Here is a 19,505-nt window from a genome sequence, read left to right as displayed (position 1 = left end):
GTGCCTGTTAGTAGAGCCAGCATCCTGGAATATCCCTCAGGTCCTGCCCGATATTCCCCCTGCTCCCAGCTTCACAGATCTGGTCCCTGACTCTCAGCTGGACCACCTGGATGCAAAGTATGTTTGGCCAGGTTTAAAAAAGGACCGCTCGTACTTCCTGTAGTCTGAAATACGCAAAGCTGCTGTTTCACAGGCTTCTAAGTGAAAAGACAGGTTTGTTGTCACAAGCGAGGTCGCCGTCCCACAGCAAACAGTTAAGTCCAGGCAGTCACAAGGAGACATTTAGCCCCACCTCAGCGCATGCGCTCTCACCATGCATGCTCAAACATGCTCATGTCAGCCACACACACATGCTTTTAATTAAAATTTAGAAAAGAGACATGTAAAAGCATTTCTAAATCACTATCTTTAAAGGCATTCACAGCTACAGTAAATCCCATCACAAACTAAGTGGTTCGGAAAAAAAAATATGGAAGTGAGCTGATGCCACAGGAAATGATGTTAGAATTAAATATGCTGTCAATCCCAGGCTTGGAATGCTGCTCACAAACAAGGGACACAGGGACAAATTTTATTTGCAAACTTGTTCTGTGAGGAGAATTGTGATCATCTCCTCTGCAGCAATTAGGAAAAGCTTGCTCAATTTTGTAATTTGCCCTCCAGCCACATCGCAGGTTGTGACACTAGCTTCGCAAGGTGTGCCACCATCCACCCACAGCATATGACAGCCTCACGACAAGACAAGACAACGCTGTAGTACCCTGTCTTGGGCAAGGCAAAAGCTCTGTGTTTGTGGCAAGGTCTGACTCACAAGAGAAAGACGACTGTTCACGCTGCCCAGCAAGTGCTCACTGCAGCGACGTAGCTGCATCATGCCAGCTGCACAGGGGAGATGATGTGTTTTAGAAATGCTTTGAACTGACCTCTAAGCAAAAGCAAACTTTGTATGGAGCATCAACAAGGAAAAGTTGCACATTTAACTAAATGAGTAATACAGCAAAACCCTCCCCTCCCTGCCTGCCCCCCTGTCCAAGCGCAGACCTGTTCTCTGGGATGCAGGAAGGTCACTGGTTGCAGGCAGAGTACCTGTTGGTCCAGTAGGTAACGCATAAGCCACAGAAGTTGCTGGAGGTCCTGGCCTGCCATGCTGAAAGGATGCGCCAGAAGGAGGAATAGGGAAGGAAGAGACTGGATTCAAGCTCGTTGGGGAGGGTTGAGGCTGCCCAGGGTACAGTGGGGAGGGCATGGAGTGGGCAGGGGCAGAGGACAGGTAGGGAGGGGTGGTGTTAGGGGCAGGGTTTGGGTAAGAGGCTGAAGCAGGGACAGCAATAGGCTGCTGAGGCTGATAGAGAGCTGGTCCCCCTGTTCCACAGGGGTACTGGTGTGCGGCCTGATACGCTACAACAGGGAGAAAAGGTATTCAGTCAGTTAGTTCGTAACAGAGGGGCAGGTTTCACCTGCCTGCTTCCTTTTCCACCCAGCTCTCCTGTTTTCCCCTTTCCCCTCAAACCACTTACCGGCTCAGCCAAGCCCTGGCTCTCACAACTCCACCTGCAGTTGCAAGGACTGCTCAAAACCTCAGCCTGCCACGGCGAGCCAGGAAGCAGAGAAAGGACTGTCTTGGCTGGAACCCATTCTCCCCCGTGGGCTGTCCAAAGCCACCATGCCACTTGGGGTGGGGCTGGGTCACACACACACTGCTGCTCTGGCTGTTTTCTGGACCACTGAAATCCTCACTGTGCCTCTCAGGGAAGGGAAACCCCCGCCCCAGGTGTGCACAAAGGGAAAGCCTAGGCCACGGAGATGAACGGCAATCTCTGGAAGTGAATGCAAGCTCACAGACTTGCACTGTGGGCCCTGCAGATTAACTTCACTGCCTCTTCTCTGCCCATTTTTTCCCTCCCTGATGCTTGTACTTTCAGCCCCCTGCTTTGAGAGGGTCAGTGCTCTGCCTCCTTCCTCACTCACCTCTACTACTGCCCTTGTCTCCTCATCCCCCTTCCCATCTTCGTGGAGTCCCAATGAGAAGCAGATGGCCCAGCTACACAGAGATGAGTTGGGTCCCTCTTTGCCAGGCCTGCGCTGCTTCTTGAGGACTCACACTGGGGGGTTTCTGACCCCAGCACACCCTTGGGAAGGGCCAGCTGAGGAGTGAGTCTAAGAGCTGTGGACAGACACCTTTGCAGCGGAGAAGACAGTGTCTGACAGAGGGTGCCTAATGTCTGGACTCCACCAAGAAATGACAATCCTCATACATCATCCCCAGAGGTGTTTTTTTTTTTTTTTTTGCTACCTAAGAAGTGTGGGACTGGCTTGGTCTGAACCCTCCCAACCCCAAAGAGAGGACTGGCTACCTCCAAGTAAACGTGGCTTCATCACCTAGCTGGCCAGCCTGGGTGGGAGGGGGAAGCTGCTGCTACTCACTCTGTGGGTAAGTTGGCCGGGCCCCTCCTTGTGAGTACATGCTGTAATTGGGAGATGGGGCTTGCTGCGGTGGCATGTTGGGGTTAACGGCACCTGGCATGATAAACCCTGGAGGAGGTGGGTTGTCTCCCTGTAGAAAAAAAAAAGATTGCAGGAAAAAGGGCAGGGGGAGATAAGGATTTAGTCAGTAACAGTAATGCAATGCTGAAGCAGAACTGTAACAAAATGATCAGTTCACATTTAAAAGGCTTGAAACCACATGCCCTGGAAGAACCACCAGCACAGGGGCAAATGTCTCCAACCACCCCAGTGCCTTAGGATGCCCAGCACAACACTGAAAGCACAGCTTCTATGTGCAGTAACTTCAGCAGCAGCAGAGCAGCACACAGCTTCCCACACAAGGAAGAGGTCCTTGCCAGTGCTGCCTGTTATTCAGGCAGTCTGAGAGCACCCTGCCATCCACAGCTTTCAACTGAACAACTGAAACATTAATTTTGAGGCTTCTAATTTCCATGGGAAAGAGGGAAAAGAAAAATACCATCACACTTCAAATATTCCAGTGTGGGGCAAGGGCTGGGGACGCTCAGGGCACACTGAGCTCCCACTCAAGGCTTTCCAGAGTCACTCATCTGGGTGTTGGTGGGAAAAAACCTAACATGAGACACAGAGGAGCAAAACCAGAGCACATGTGGAAGCTGCTCCTTCCGTCTATCCATACCAGACGGTGTCCAGCACACAGACTATACCAGGGGACATATTAGGGTGGAGCAGGGGCTCAGAGAGGAATAATGAAGGTTATACCTGTGTGTCAGAGGGACAGCCTGCAGGAGGATGGCTGGGAAGGGCAGTAGGAGTTTTGTTACTCCAGGTAGTGACAGTAGGGGCAATTCTAACCTGAATTGAACAAAGAAATACCAATCATGGAAAACAAAACAATAAAAAAAGTCTGAAGGGTTTCACAAAACAAGACGCAAAGTAGTGAACACAAAATAGTTTGCATGCTGGTACTTGTAACACAGCCATAAAGTCTCAGAGGAAGAAGGAAAAGTGCATTCAAGACAGACTAAATGACTGTGCTGGAGCTGAAGTGAATTGCAGAGTGAGGATAAAGCACAGCAGAGATGCAGGTACAACAGGCTATGGAGCAAGTGCAGTGTTACACGTGCCAGTGAGCCCGGTCTGCCTCTTTCATCACATTTTCCTATTGCAGAAACTCCCCCAAGACTACTGCATGACATCAAGCATCACTAACCACATCTGGAAGTCCCAAGTTCCACGTTAAATTCAAACATACCGCCACACACAAAAGCAGTCTATTTAAATCGAGCTTAGGATGAATTAAAAAAGGTTGAAATCTGACATTTAGATCTTGCACATGCACATACATACATCTTAATGCTAAATGCTTCCCAGCCAGTCTTCCACAGCTCCTTTCTGCTATCTTCTTTCTTTGCCACTCCAAAGCCCTTCAGTTCCATACAACCACTACTATCTTTCTGATGTGACAGAAGCCAAGAACCTCCTATGCCTGTGACATCCCTGGGCAAGAAGAAGGTCTGCTGCCCACCAGCAGGACACACAGCTGGGGTCAGGAGCCTGACATCCCACCTGAGCGCAGGCAGAGGGAAAGCTGCAGCCCTGAAGTCCTGGCTGGCTCTACTGGCTTCATGCTGTCCGTCTCTAACCCTGTGCAATGATGGGCTGATGGTGTAGTCAGCTGCACAACCACCACTGTTGATGTTTGCATAACTCATCACTGGACTCATCTAAAAGACTCTATCCCCTTTCATGCCTATTTTTTTCAGATGAAAAAGAGGGTTCAAAAACGTACACTGAAAGGAAACCAAGTTTAAGTACATGTTCCTGTTTGGGACAGCAATTAAACGAAGGCCACCTCAAGCCTGAACAAGCACTGTGTACACAGTTTCTTAAAAGAAAATCAGACAAAACAAGTATCTAAGGACTCAAATATGTCATTCCTTTCTGTTCTGGTTCATCAGCATACTGCTGGGCACCTTTCCGACATGGCACCAGCCCTCTTCAAGACCTTTCTGCTAAGCATGGGCTCCCTGGAAAGCCAAGAACATAGCAGATAACTCACTTGCACTGTGCTTGTGGGGTTGTGATACACCCCACCTTTTATTAACGAGCACGGCTTGCTTAAATAATAGTTTGAGGTGTTCTTGAAACAGTGGGAGAAAGAGGGAGCTCTGGTTTGAGAAGCATTGCTAAGATCGCGCCATCTAGAGGAGAGCTGCTATTGTCCGCGGCCAAACGGGAAACCCGCCGCGCTGCTGCTCATGGCAATTCAGCGCTTACAAGGAGGAAGGTCAAAGACACAGGAAGGAGTAGCAGAGTTAATTATCGGCAGTGGTGCATTTCCAATCATATGCAGTGGTGTTAGCAAGTAAATCTTGTATGAATGCCTTGTCCCTTCTGAAATCTACTTGTTAACACCCTGGAAAGAAGGTGAAGATGTCAACAATTGTGTGTGTCAAGAGGGAGAGAACAAAGCCTGACTCTGCCCTGCTTCTCAGCCCTTCTTCCTTCCTGCCCCCATTTTTCTGGCAGGCAGCATGGACAGAAACCTGCCTCTGCTTGTGCCAATCTCCTCTCTGTAAGGAGAGTACTTGCAGCACGGACACAGCTCCACTCTCGGAAAAGCCCAGCCTAGTACCCCTGTGTCCAGCAGGGACAGATGAGCTCCAGCATGGTGTTGAGGGATTAGGGACTTGGCAACGCTCTTTCAAAGCGGGCACACAGCTAGGGCTGCCCACTGCACCACACTCCTGTGGTGGCCAGCACGGTCTGATGCAGCGTCATCCTCAGGCTAAATATAAAACCCAGGGCATCCGACCCTGGCCCAGTTCTCTTCCAGTCCGTGCAGCCCCCAGGCTTCCTTATTAGTCCCATACTCACCGAGTCTTTCTTTTTGCACAGCTCTCAGCTCAGGCCTGCCTCCCCACTCCTATCTCACCCCCTGCCTGTGCTGTCCCCCTGATGCCTGGCTGGGAAGGTGTTTTCATTGTAGGCTGTACCCACAGCTGCTGAAACAGGCGCTGCATTTGCTGTTGCCACTGTTCAGCAACTTCGGCAGCTAATGTCAGAGCTGGGGCAGGGAGGGGGGCCAAAAATAGTCAGCCCCAGAAGAGGCTGGTGAGCAGCAAGGGCAAGCCCAAAGGCCTGCAAGGATGGGATGACATCAGGGACTATGAAAGCAAGCACAGAAAACCCCTGCAGTGCTCTCCCACACTGTCACCCTTGGCACTGAAGCACATTTGTAAATAAAGAGGGAAAACACCTGATCTTCAGAAGCAGGCTGCTTGACAACTTGTTTAACAGATGTTTCCAGACAAGGAATCGAGGAGGCATCTGTACTGCCTGAAAAGCAGCACCAACGACTTCCACCACAGGACTCTCGGTAGGAGTACATCATACAGCCCCAGCTCAGACCAAGAGAAAGGAAAAAAAATTCCTCCATCCATCACTCTCCAGAACTCAAGCACCACGTCTCTCCCTGACTGCTGAAAAGCATTTACCTGTTGGTAATACTGCTGGGCTGGAGCCTGGGGCCCTTGCATCTGTCCAGCCACAGGGCCAGCTTGTCCTTTGGGCACGGGTTGTCTCTCGTACGGTGCCTTGAGGACCTCCTGTCCCACTGGAACCTCCCCTTGGGCTCTGCAAAGTCTGTCCCGTAACAGCATGATGTTTGGCTGCAATTAGAAAAGAACAGTGAAAGAAGGTTACCCACCCAGTGCATCACACTAAGAGGCTAACTGGTCACACGCTAATGAGTGCTCTCTCAGAAGCCTGCTCTGCTTTATGAGATTGGAACAAGTCTTTTCTGCATGAGACATGGGACCACTGGAACTGCCTTACATGTGCCCGCCTCCCATCTTGGGTTGCATCATTCCCAAGCCAGCCTATCTATGAATACCAGCTGATGAAGGATGAGAAATCAAAAGAAAACCACCAACCAAGTGTCAAAGTACACATTTCGCTATGTTTGGCTTGCAGGAGGGACAGCTGCCCTTTTGGCAGCCACTGGCTGCTGCAAGGACAAGGGTGTGCAATGAAGAGGAAGAATAAAGCAATATACTTCTGCCAGCTCTGTGAGGCTAATGGAGGGAGCGAGGAAACAGCCCGACCATCACATCCCCAGGTACATTTCAAATGGCAGCCCTGCTGGCTAACTGCACCATTCAGAGACCTTTGCTCAAAGTACACTTGCTCACACAGGGAGAAGGAGTAAAAAAAACCTGAATGCCCCGTACCTGGTTGGTGTTCGTAGGGAGGAAGGTCAAAGCTGCAGCAATGCTGCCCTGTGAAGCCAGGAGGTTGGCATACTGGCTCATCTTCTCAGCCAAAAGGGCCCCCACAGCATTAGGGTCCACAGCCTGGGTGAGTTGCACAGCTTTGCGCAGGATTACAACTTTCTCTATTAAATCCTGGAAGGTCAGAAAAAAAACCCAAGTGAGAACAGCAAGGTGAAGTAGGCCCTGGCTAACAGCTGTCACGGAGAGCTGTTCTTCAGGGCAGCCCTGCAGAACCCCTCTCACCCAACGGGAAGCCCAAGCCAAGTGCAGGTTTCTAAAACAGTTACAGCTACACTGAAGACAGCTTCTCTAGCATGTGAGACAACATAACATCAACCAGCAGCTGTGCACCAATGACTTTTAACAGCAAAGCCAAGCAGTGCACCGGGTAGAGCTCAAAACCAAAAGACCCTTTTTATTAAACAGGATTTCAGGGCCCTATCAGCAATAAGCATGTCCACCAAAAGAGTATGCTTTCATAAAAACATCTGGTAAGAGCCATGAGAGCAATCTGAAAACATTAAGCCCATCACTGCTGTTAATGCTGGGGTGCCACACATTGATTTGCAGCATTTTAATAAGTCAGTTCTTAACCATCTTGATCAAAAAGATCTAACTCCTCCCTTGGGAGAGTTATCCATGGTTTTCTGGTTGTTACTGCAAAGAATGTTTTCCTGATATTCACCACGAATACCCCTCATTTTCCCTTTCTTGAACATCCCCAAATATCAGAGCTGGTCTTGGTTGGGTTTCCTCCTACTGCTGTTACAGGAACATTTTCTGGTCAGTCTCCTCAGGTTTTTCTTAGTCTCACTGTATTATATTGGTAGATACTACAAATATTCGTTTGCCAATATTAACACTCAATAGCTCTTTAAAATCTTTTAACAGATTTAAAGAGTATACCACACAGCATTTCAACCATACATCACTAATAAGGACTGTTTAATAATTCATTTTTGTTTTTCCTAACAAATCAGCACCTCAAAAAAAGACAAGGAAAAAAATAAATCAAGATAACCAACAGCTTCTATGACTTTCAGATGTTCCACATCACAGTAAACGATTAGCCTAATTATGACTAACTGTTTTTCAATTCTAGTGTCTGAGAAAACAAAAGCAATGCAATCAAAATGCAAATTCAAACAAGGTGAATCTGTAACTGAAGCCCTCAAAATCAAAAGACTGGAAAGAAATGTTGGTAGTTCAAAACTGGAGAGAGTTAATAAAGTGAAGCAAAATTCACATATACTCCAGTTCCTTCAATTAACTGAACAGAGACTCACAGCACTGTCCAGTAACATTAAATACTTTCTAAAACTGGTCCTTCTAAGGCCCTGAACAGTTGGAAGAAACTAAGATTATATGTAGAATAAATTATTCCATAACTGCTTCATCTCACTGTCATCAAACCTATTCCCCCAATACATCTGCTATATGCAATATATTTCACTGCTGGCAACTAAACCCTGCATGTACAAGCCTCTAGAGAAAACTCTTCTGGAACCTTCCTACAACTTTCTTCCCAGATTTAACTCTGTAATTTATTAGATTTCTTCCCCTGGACACCCAAGCCACCTCCTCCAAAAGCAAAAATGTCCAGGTATTCTCCTATTGCAAAAAGTCCAAGTGTTCAAAGCCCCTTCTTTATCAAAGCACCTCTAAGCCCTACAACTAATTTGTTACACAAGAAGCTTATTAGCACGATTACCCGAAGAACAGAGCAGACACAAGGGCCATCATGTTTCATAACTCATATTCCAATATTATATTTAGGTGTTATTTCTACGGAAGCCACCCATTCCAAAAGGAAAAAGCTTGATAGCTGTGTGTATCTCAGGATGCAGGCAGCACCAAAGCTCTACACTAAATCATTTAAGTGCCAAATGACTGCAGCATGTTACTTCCAACACCTTAATGAAATTACCAACCTGGAGGGACAAGGGGCTGTTACCGTCCCGAGCTTTGGTCCAGCAAGCAACAAGTTTTTCCACATTGCCAGCACAAATGTAACAGAGACAAGCCTGTGTCTGCAGAAGGCTGTCTCCCTCACTTTCCAGCCTGTTACCCAGGAGATCTAGGAAAAATATGAACAAAGAAGAAGCTGGTGAATCACTTTGTTGATCCCTCCATTACTGCCGAGGCTGGGGAAGCCTGCAAGGCCTGTTGTGTCTCTGCTCACCAGAGTAAGGAGGAATATTGCCTCTGGGCTCCATTGCTAAGGACATACTCTGTTGTCCAGCACAGATTATCTCACAGGATAATCACTTCAGAAGTAGCTAGCATCACGGTATCAAGGACTTGTCAAATGCCTACAAACCTGAGACATGTCAGAGGGACCAATCCATCTGCCAATACGGCAAAGGACAAGAGGCTAGGGTTCAATTTCCCCTCTGCCACCCACTTTTCACAGTCCCTCATTTCAGGGGCGAGGACAACCCAGGTGCACAACTGGCCAAGGAACTGTGAGCAAAGCAGTGATACTGCCCTGGGCTGATATGTGCTGAGGTTAGTCATACAGCTCCCTAGACACCGTGGCTGGCATTTGAGGGGTACAGGGGTGTCAGGCACACAGCTATGTGCAATATAACTTCCCCATGGGTTAAGACCAGCCAGCTGTCTTGTCATGCACCACACAGTGAGGGCAGGCACACTTGCTGCTTGCGAGAGTAGACTCCTTCCACAAAAACTCAAAATTGGGAAAGAATAGCAAAGTGCTTCGCTGAAACATTTCCAACACTGTCCCATGCACAAACACCAAGGCACTGGTCCCTTGGATGAGACACCTGTCACATCAACATCACCATTACCCATCTGGAAATGGTAAGAGACTGGCACCTGTGCAGTACACAGACAATGCCAGGACACAGTTGCTCACAAGGGTCTGGATTCTATGCCTAGAAAATCAGGGAACATACTGGGAACACAGCACCCCAGAGGTTCCTCTCCTCCTCTGCAACAGGACTGAAGAACTGTATTATTCATCAAAGCAGCTAGAGAGGCATAACAATAATTGACTGGAAGGAAATCCACCATGGCAAAGCATAATTTTGCTATAAGTGGAATAAATAATGTTCAGTTCGTAAAGTGTGCTTACCACAAAGGGCTGCAAACTCATCTGGCCTGGCATAAGTGAGCACAGCTGCCAAAGCTTCTCTCCAATTCTGCAGATCACAAGACTGCACGATCTCTTTCCAGTTCTTAGTTACCACTGCAGTGATGAGCTAGACCAGAAGGAGAGAGACCACAGTTAAGATCTTGTTAGGGTTACCTTTGTTTTTTAGGATACATTATAATTTATATCTATTCAAGTGCACTCATCCCAGCTGTATCCAAGCTCATGGCAGATACTGCACTGCAATTCAACAGCTATACAAGAGTACATTTTACTTCAAAAGGAATTCAGTGAAAAATCACAAACAAGCTCAGATAGCATAGACAGGCCTGTCATTCTTGCTACAAAACATGCAAGAAGGAATGCACGAATCTGTGCAAGCTGGGATTGCTGCAGGTGGTTTTCAGCACTGTTTTTGCAGACAAAGATAACATACCAAGAATTTAGCTATAAATCTCTACACAATGCCCAACAAGGGGTATAAATTTTGTTTGTCAAACTGTTTCACTCTGCTTTAAGCTCTTGGCCTCAGGCTGATCAGCAAGGGGCAGTTAAAAAGGCTGCTCAAAGGAAGCAGCAAGTTGGCAGCAGTATCAGCCTGAGCTGGGCACAGTATCTCTACCCTGCACCCACACACAGGCTGCCTGTCCACAAGCCCTCAGAACAGAATTCCAGTTCTCTCCATCTCACACTCTGCCTCCAGTCATTTTGCTTCAGACCAAAGACAGACTTGGCAGCTGTGCTGCTATTTAGTCAACAAAGCCCTTGTCATGCCAAGACTTCAAGCTCACAAACAGCTGAACAAGCAGTAAGTGTGCAGTTTGGGACCAGAAAAGAAAAAACCCACACCTGAACAACAAACACAAGGTCCTAACTACAAAGTCAACACTCATTTGTTAGCACAGTCACAAATAACGAGTCAGCTCTCCTTAAAAATACCTCTTCCTGAAGGATGAGCTACAGTGAAGAAGTTTCCCATGCACTACACAATTCTCCTTCCTCTGATTAGGCCAGAGGCAGGAAAGGAGCTGGGAGCAGGGGAAGAAATCCTGAAGAGTTTTAATACTTGAGATTTTCCTCTTTTCCACTCTGCGTCCACTACTAGAAACACAAATTGTTCCTATGTCAAACTGGATTGTGGGTGATGACCAGCAAAATCCCACTTACAGACCCCTGCCTGTCGTGCTGCACACCATAACTCCCCAGCTGACTGTGCTTTGTGGCCTTCAGCCCTGCTGCAGGGAAGCACTGAAACCCATGCCCATCTTTGACAAGGGACTGATAGAAAGTGACCATGAGCAACTTTCTCCCCTCCTCTAAAAGCAGCCATCCTTGTTAAACCAATTATCCCGTGGCCACTTCTTTTAAGGCCACTTCTCCCGTTTCAACCTTCTGTTGCTACCTTCACATCAGTAGTAAAAAGAGATTTGTACGAGCAATCTCAGCAATCCCTAGCACTGTAAAAACCTGAAGAGAATAATAACCAGCTGACCATAATGCGCTGTCTCCTAGGCAAAGGGTGATTGATCTACCCTGGGCATACTTCGCTTTCTTCTACACGGCGAAACGAAGCATCCACAAAATCTGTTAAGACTGATTACAGGCAGAAGTCAACATAAGGCTGCTGGCACTGAGCATGGGTCACGCGCAACTCTTGAAAAATTTAACAAAATAACAGACTTGAGATGTGTGCTGCTTGAGATATTTATCTTTGTCAGTGAGAATCTACTTGTGTATACGAAACTCTGACACTGGAGACAAGGTAAAGAATACTCCACTTGTGTATTCATATCTGGGTAGTGTGCCTCTTCTCTCCTTATCAATGCATTAAAAAAGATTAACGAAAATCCTTCTGCTCTGAGATCTTGTGGATGATTTGAATGCTTATTAGCTTCTCACAGAAATAAACTATGAAACAGCAAGAAAACTTTTAAGGTAAAAAAGTTGCCATCGTAAGTGAAAAAACCATACCCTGGTAATTTTGCTCTGCATCTTGGCAAAATACTTTTCCTGTGTCCTAGAAAGCAGCTCTTGTCCACCTGCGATGGCCAAGATAATGGCATCAGCCATGCGGTTATCGTGCAAGCAGAGATCCACCGCGCTCTCAAAGTTACCCGTCAGCAAAGTCTGGGTAATCAAACCGTCCACATCTGCAACAAGAGAGGAGAGCATTTTTAAACTATGGCACAAAAGTCACTTAAATATGCAACAGCAGGTGATTCTGTCCAACTGCACAACGCTGCGCAAAGCTCTCTGCAAAGCAGCCTGCTCCAGGCAGGTACTTGCAGGGATGCTCAAGCCCATCTCCAGTCTCAAACACACTGTGGTCCCAGCCACATCATGTGGGGCACTGCCAAACGTCACATAACTTGCTGCTGAGCAAGATGCTAGTAAATGCTAGCAAGATACTCAAGGTCTAAATGACCTCTAAAAAACCTACTCTGCATACAGTGGCAGATACAAAGTCAAACCTAGACAGGGATCAATGGCTTCTGTGTTTTTTAAGATCCTCTGGGAGTTTCTGTACAAACAGTGACGCTAGCACTTCATGCCTGATTAGGTGTGTGTGCTTTTACATCACAAGTAACTCAGAGTAGCTGCATTTCAGCCATGGGTTATATGAGTGCTGTATACTTCCTTTCCTTCCCTACAACTCTATTTTCAAGTGCCTCGAGACTGCTGTAAAATTAATGGAGTTAAGAGGCAGGTCATGATAATTCTTCTGTACAGAAATTGCCTTCTCACTGGAACACCAGTATCAACATCAGTATTAATAAATATCAGCAAATACAAGGAAATCTATTTCAAGGGTTTTTTACCTCCACTAACAGAGATGTTGAATGTCGTCTTTGCAGATCCCGCATCTTCTGCTTCTTGTTTATGGTCCTTCACTCTCTAAGAGAAAGGAAAAGTGTAATTTTTGAGATTAGGTAAACACTTGGAATACACATTTAAAAAAAAATTGGCTCTTGCATTACAAGTTGAAGACAGAGCTTCAGACAACCAGTCACCTAACAGACTGATGTAACTTTGTACAGGAAGAGCATCCTGTAATTTGTTAGGACACTGTTTCAGCACTGAATAATCAGCTTCTCCTGATGCCTGCACAAAGTCATCTCGTAAAGACACTGAGAAAGGCCTGGTCTTATCAAAGCACCTCCAGTGCATGTAAACACACTGATAAAAATCACTGTTCTGAGAGATCAGAGCAGGCCATTTTTTAAAATGAATGCCAAGGGTGAAAAAATGCTGTAAGCCCCAGATTTCTATGCACCAGGGAAGGCTTACACAAGCACAAGTGTGCATACCTAGAGATCACAAACACCAGCAACTAGACACCTGGATCCTGGGTACCGATTCGCATATGTTCACCTATACCCAACCACACAACACAGCCACAACCACACAATAAGAAACCTTCTCCCTTTCTTCCTCTTTCAACTTCAACCCCTTACCAAGAACAGTCAGTCTATGATAATGCTACCTATGGTTTGCTTCCCTTAGACTTTCAGCTCCTCCTTGAAACATTCTGCACTAGGCATACAACCTAGTTTAATTAAGCAAAACACATGAACACATGCTTAATTTTCAACAGAGAAGTCCAGTGTGGTCCAAAAAGATTTCAGTGTGCACTCGGTACAGCAGTGCTCAGCAGATGGAAGCTGCTTTTTTTATAAATCTCCCCAAGAATTAAGACAGAGATCATTTGCTTCAAGTACTTGGATTTGAGGATTTCAAACAAAAACTTTCAATGATATAAAAATAATACCAAGAGGGAAGTGTGTCTCCACCATCAATCATCACAGCACAGCCTAGGAAGAGGGCAGAAATTGTCCCACAAACTGCCTCCTCCGTCATAAGCCGGTGCACTAGTACACGCGGTGGGAGTTCAGGAGTCTGCAGAGAACATTCTGCTTATATGCTGATCAGTGAAGCTTTATGTTTAACTCATGAAAGGAGGCAGCATCTGGAACATTATTTTGCTGTCAGAAAAAGCATCATGTGCATTTGGTATCAGTGAGAACATGTTGTGACTATCACAGGAATAATGTGCCCATCCAGTTACTTTATGTGTGTGACAGCACACCCCTGATGTATCAGCAGTGGCTTCAGGCCAATCTCTCAAATATTTACTACCTATGCTGGCAGGCTAAGGTCATGTTTGGCTGTGAATTCTCTGCCAGAAGAGACATTTGTTACGAGACGTCTAATGTCTCCATGACTGCATACGGTGAAATCCTTACGCAGTCAGATACATGTGCCTGCCATTACAGCGTGTACTGAACTAACAAGCACCTAACCTAAGGACAGTGCTCTGTTTTGGTGTCCTTAAGAGGCTGTTATATGCACCACTCCAACATGCATTACCCATCAACCACCATCCTCATCTTCACAGACAACTGCAGACAGGCATCAAGCACAGGTCTGAGCACAAGGAGTGTAGGTAGTTTTGTGCTAACAGTGCAAATTCTAACCCAGAAGGGATACTCAGGGAACAGAGGAAAGTGAAGCTGGCCTGTTCACACAGTGATAGTAGTGTTTTCAGTGCTATTAATCACACATGGCAGAAGCTGAGTCCTTAGTCCTAATTATAGACTTGTCCCCACATTTAAAACACAAGGGCTGAAACAATGCTGCTCAAATAGACAGAAATGAACAGAAGATGTAGGATTCCAAAGGCACATGTGGAGCACAAATCACCTGTGATAAACATGGCTGAACTATCAGAACAGTTTTTTGTAAGACAGCTAGCTACCAAAACCCTGATACTCTCTGTTCAGGTGCAAAGGGGATGGATGGCACCATAATGCTGGTGGGAACAGTTCAGAGAATGAACATTCCCCTTCTCTAGTACCACAGCCGCATTTCTGCAAAGGGTTATACCTAGAAAGAGGGCAATAATAAGTTGAAAGCTTGGTAATAATCAGAGTTTGGGAAGTAAGGAACAAGGAAAGTTGGCAGGAGGGAAGATGCATTAGAGTTGTGGCAGCAGATCATTTAGTACGTTAGGAAAATGTCAGAGTGAAAATTATGGTAGAATTAAGCCCCCGAGTCTGGTGCCATCTGTACTACTGTTACAAAACAAGCTCGCTCTTCATTGCCACCAAAATCTATTCAACATGATGTCTGAGGCTGATGAAAATTCTCAAGCAACTTAACCAGAGCCCACGCTTCACTCATTCTAAGTAACTTCTTGTAGGTCTATATATCCTCAACATTAGGAAAAGGTAACAAAATAAAATGCTCTTAATAGTAACAAAGTAAATACACAGGAGGTCAGCACAGTTGCTCAAGAGGGCAACAGATACCTGTCCCAAGGACTGCTCCTCAGTAGCCTGGCCTTCATCCCCCTCGTTCAGCGTGGATTCATCAGATTCTGCAGGAGCCTTCAGCAGAAAGAAGACACCATGAAAATAAAAGCCACAAAAAAGGAAGAAATAGTTTGCACTGCAGAGTATAGCCACCTTCCCACAAACAAGAGCCAGAACTAGACTGCAAATCGCAAAAATGCATTGTCAATATATGCTTGAGAATGACAAACATGGTAGAGGCTCTCCATTTCCTTACTTTCCTTCATTACACAGTACTTCATGCTGTTTTTATCTTAGCAGCCTGAAAACATGCAGCAAAATTTTTCTTCCTCATTAGGCAACTACAGATGACATGAGAAATGTCTGCGACACAACAGCAATACAGTCCCCCTGTTGTAGACTCATGCCATGGCAATCACAACAGGCAAGGCCTGAACTGTATTTATCACTTGCAGGGAGGTGTTACAGCATCAGATGCATTCCTGCTTTTTTTAAAACTTGCAGAAGGTGCTCCTCTTAAAACCAGCTGCCAGGCAGCAAGGCTCTGCCCTGCCTCACAGACAGCAGCACAGTGTCACAGTAGGTAAGACACAGGTGGAGGGACACCACTGAGACCCTGAATTAAAACCTCTGACAGAGCCCTTCGTTGGGAAAGGTGGGGACGTTTGAGTGGGGAAAAAGTAGTTGTTCTTTAAAGTAAGTATCTTTATCCTACTGAATGTAGGAACTTGTCATATGCTGGGTTATTTGTGACTGACTTTGTGACAGCTACCAAGCAGAAAGAAAAGTTAATCTTATTTTGCACATTACCATGGCATTATTAAACTAAACCCAGAGCTGTACACATGCATTTGCTTACCTCTCCCGAGTCACCATCTGCAAGACCCTCTTTATTCAGAGCAGATGTAATCTAGAAAACAACCAAGATTTAAGTAAGTGCCCTTTTATTTTCGAGAGGCAGACCTCTCACTGATGTCTCAGATTGCTAAACTGGCACATGTAGCTATTATGTTGCTTGCAGAACAGTTAATATGAAACTAAAGCCATTTCCTTTCCCAGTCTGGCGGTGCATTTACTGCTGAGCCCACTGCACCCCAAGCTCTGATGCAAACAACAGCTGCTTTATGCCTTTAAACCTTTAATTGTTAACCCAATGGCCTCAAACCTCACTAGAGCTGCTGGAAACCACAGTAATAAAAACAGTATCAGAGCATACAGGACAAACCCCTCTGCTCCTGTTAGGGAAAATGAACAATCCTTGTGGAGCAAGAAGCCTGTCAGGAAGCTGTGGTTTCAAGCACAGATGGCATATGGCTGTGGGCTAGGATTTTCCAAGCTACAGAAGAGTTAAAATGCTTATCTTTTACTGCTTTACAAGCAAATCTTAATGCCAGATTCAATTAGGGCCCTCCAAACCACCATTTAACATAGAGTTTAGAATACACACAGAAGATATATTAGTTCAGTATCCAGGAGCCTGGGTTCCCTAATGCTGCTAATGTCATCTACTGCTTTTAGCTTTGCAAGGCTTTATTTTACCCTTGTAGGCTGGTTTTCACAAAAAGCTGAGCTCAAACTGCTGGAGATACTTTTTCTTTTTTAATCATTAGCTTCCAATGGAAAGGTGAAATCCAGGACTGGACTTGCATGTGAGAATCACAGGTTTTAAGATTATAAAACCCAAACCCCACCATGTTCTTAACGGCTTGTTCCAAGAAGCTGAAATCTGTGACCCCTTTTCGCTTTCCTTACCCTACTACCAGTAACATGAACAACTCAAACCACAATTTGTTTATCCTCTGGTTATCACAAGTTTTCAGACTAGCTGTCTCGTATTGTTTCCTGACACTAAAAACCATGGATTCAACTTCAACATGGAACGCTTTGTTGAGAAACAGCTACATGAGAACATGGCCTTACAGCTTCCCTCATCTGTTCCTCAAGTACGGAAATAATGGCATAGGCCCAGCGTTTCAGGCCTCTCAATTCAGCTATGCCCATTTTCCCAGCTTCTCCCCATGCCCAGGGCATACCAAACCCAGAGCAATAGTGACAGTGGGCTCCAGTCTGCATGAGGCTGCCCCACAGCACCACCGCTAAATTTCAACTGGATTTTCCAATTGAGATCTGCTTTTCAAAACCAGGACTTCCCTTGCTTTGCTTGCCTCTGACTCATGCAACAGAAATTTAGAAGCTGAAGACAGACTTAGCAAAGCCATGATTTTTTCTGTAATCATAATAAATGTGTCCTGGACACCACTTAATTCATAAGCACGACGACATTGTTAAGGAGCCAGTCTTTGAAAATAAAACGTTAGTTTGATACAATGAAAATAAATCAAACATTCAAATCCACTGAATCAGAATGGAAGAAATACTAGACAGTTCCTGAAAACAACAAAAATCCAAAATGCACAGCCAGGTATCCCTCTGTAACACTGAGGTAAGAATCTTCTTCCAACTTAAAGGTGTGCAAGTTGCCTCCTGGTAATCCAAATTTTGCCTTTCCAAACATAACCAGTTTTGGTCTCTGTGGTTGTCTTTTTCGTAAAAATGAATGGTGACCCACACAAAAAAAGTAATCCTCCATGTTTTCCAGAATAGTTAATGAAACCCTGAAGACTGCTTACATATTCTTCAACAAGAAAGCCTAAAACCAGACCAGATTCCATGATGCTACAAGTAGAGGGATGTCAAACGAAGTTACATTAATAGCTTGAACTAACAAATATCAAAGCTTCTTGATGGGTAAGTATTTCAGATCAACATTGGACAGTCAGATGCAGACACGCCTCTGAAGTCTGTTGCATGCTTTGAAATTTTCATTCAACATCCACATTGCAAGATGACAATGCTAATAAAAACCTCAAAGCAGCAAACTGCTTGCTGTAAGAATTCCAAAGTTACTCATGAATTGTTTATCTAGACAAAATTTAAAAAGCAGAGGACTATTTCTAGTGTGCTTTGAAACAAAGGAATTCCCTAAATAATACAACTGTTCAAGTCAGCCATGTTTAAACAGAGGTCCCGGCACCATGGGTAACAGTTGTATTATGGCTACTTAGTATTTGACAGTGCTGCAGCTCTCCATCTGCTGGGAAACACACCAAAAATACTGTTGTATAAAAGTGTTTATTGTACTGAATAGCCTGTGGATACTGCTAAGTGCTCTTCCCACAAGTAAATGAGTACTTCGATCAAACATGGCATCGTCAACATTTTAGGCTATACTCTGTGGATACACCCATCAGTAAAGCATTTAACACAAGTGCAGCTTCCAGGCATATTTACCTTTTTCCTCACATCATCTTTCCTGTATCCCAAGAGCTCAAGGTATTTAACACGGGAATCTTCTTCAAAGTTCACCTTCAAAAGAAGTTAAAGAATATATTGCAATTCACAATTTTTCCATTTTCTCCCTTGCTGGCTTTTTACTTGACTGGCACAAATTACCCAGTAAGAGCCAGTGACTGGGGAGACAGAGTGTAATGAAGAGAACTGAAAAGGTCTTGAGTGGCTTGGGCATTCAAGCAGTTAAGTAAAGCTTCAACCTGGTTATTGCAGGTGAACTATCTGCTTATCTGTTTCACTTTGAAACCTCTAAATGATCATAGTGAGCAGTGAAAAGCACATCTAAAGCTATCCCAAAGCTTTACTCCTTCTCACCAGCTCCCTGTGCAAAGATGTACTGGTGGGGGATGTCAAAAAACACAGGATAACTTCCTGCAAGCTTTGGTTTCTGCCATGATTTCTCACAAACACTGCCAACAGCCCTGGCCTTGAGGACCCTCTCTCCTGGTGGGCTGCCTCCAACAACAGGGCTTATGGTATCTAATCCCACAGCCTACACTTTTTGTTCCCAGCATCTCTTCTGCTATAATCTGCAGAAGGAATCATTTCTGCACCATCTTTTCAAGTCAGTGGGGAACTCCTGAACTGCTGTTATCCTGTTACCTTTAAGAAGGCCCACACGTTTTTCTCAAAGTCAGCCTGGGCCATGTCAATTTTCCTCTGGCAGTAGCTGACAAAGCCTTCAGATTGCACAGCCTCCTGCAGCTGGTTTGAGCGGGCCAGGAACTCCTCCTCTGTAACGACCTGGCTCACGTAGACATGGTGACGCTGCTGCTGCTGCTGTTCAATGCCTGGCTGCTGCTGAGATTTGGCATTCTCAAATGTAACCAGCTTGCCTCCAAACTGGAATTGAAGTGAACATGCAGTATATAAAGACATAAGTATACACTGAAGCGTATACAAAAAAGTATGATACACATACGTATGCACGTGATTTTATATAGCATATATATGCTTATCATCCAACAGACAAACATTCCTGACATC

General features: G+C 45.4%; 1 protein-coding gene across 11 annotated transcripts in view; it reads right to left on the bottom strand.

The window, feature by feature from the left end:
- Positions 1-19,505, bottom strand: part of SEC31A (SEC31 homolog A, COPII coat complex component) — a 45,597-nt gene that overhangs the window by 11,759 nt on the left and 14,333 nt on the right. For 4 of the 11 annotated variants that reach the window (XM_080408411.1, XM_080408417.1, XM_080408414.1 and 1 more), the window contains exons 12-24: positions 19,122-19,361; positions 18,459-18,533; positions 16,027-16,077; positions 15,165-15,242; positions 12,675-12,750; positions 11,827-12,005; positions 9,838-9,964; positions 8,672-8,817; positions 6,699-6,872; positions 5,964-6,137; positions 3,226-3,318; positions 2,425-2,554; positions 1,042-1,398 (exon numbers count right to left, since the gene is read on the bottom strand). In XM_080408411.1, the coding sequence (XP_080264537.1) occupies positions 1,042-1,398; positions 2,425-2,554; positions 3,226-3,318; positions 5,964-6,137; positions 6,699-6,872; positions 8,672-8,817; positions 9,838-9,964; positions 11,827-12,005; positions 12,675-12,750; positions 15,165-15,242; positions 16,027-16,077; positions 18,459-18,533; positions 19,122-19,361 (1,900 nt within the window). The remainder of the gene's footprint in view (positions 1-1,041; positions 1,399-2,424; positions 2,555-3,225; positions 3,319-5,963; positions 6,138-6,698; positions 6,873-8,671; positions 8,818-9,837; positions 9,965-11,826; positions 12,006-12,674; positions 12,751-15,164; positions 15,243-16,026; positions 16,078-18,458; positions 18,534-19,121; positions 19,362-19,505) is intronic. The other 7 variants (XM_080408416.1, XM_080408419.1, XM_080408418.1 and 4 more) reach the window with 5 other exon arrangements.

Source organism: Falco punctatus (genome assembly GCF_963210335.1).
Source record: "Falco punctatus genome assembly, chromosome: 1".
Classification (NCBI taxonomy): domain Eukaryota; kingdom Metazoa; phylum Chordata; class Aves; order Falconiformes; family Falconidae; genus Falco; species Falco punctatus.
The sequence above is the reverse complement of the archived record's forward strand: the minus strand, read 5'-3'. Positions and strand labels throughout refer to the sequence as shown.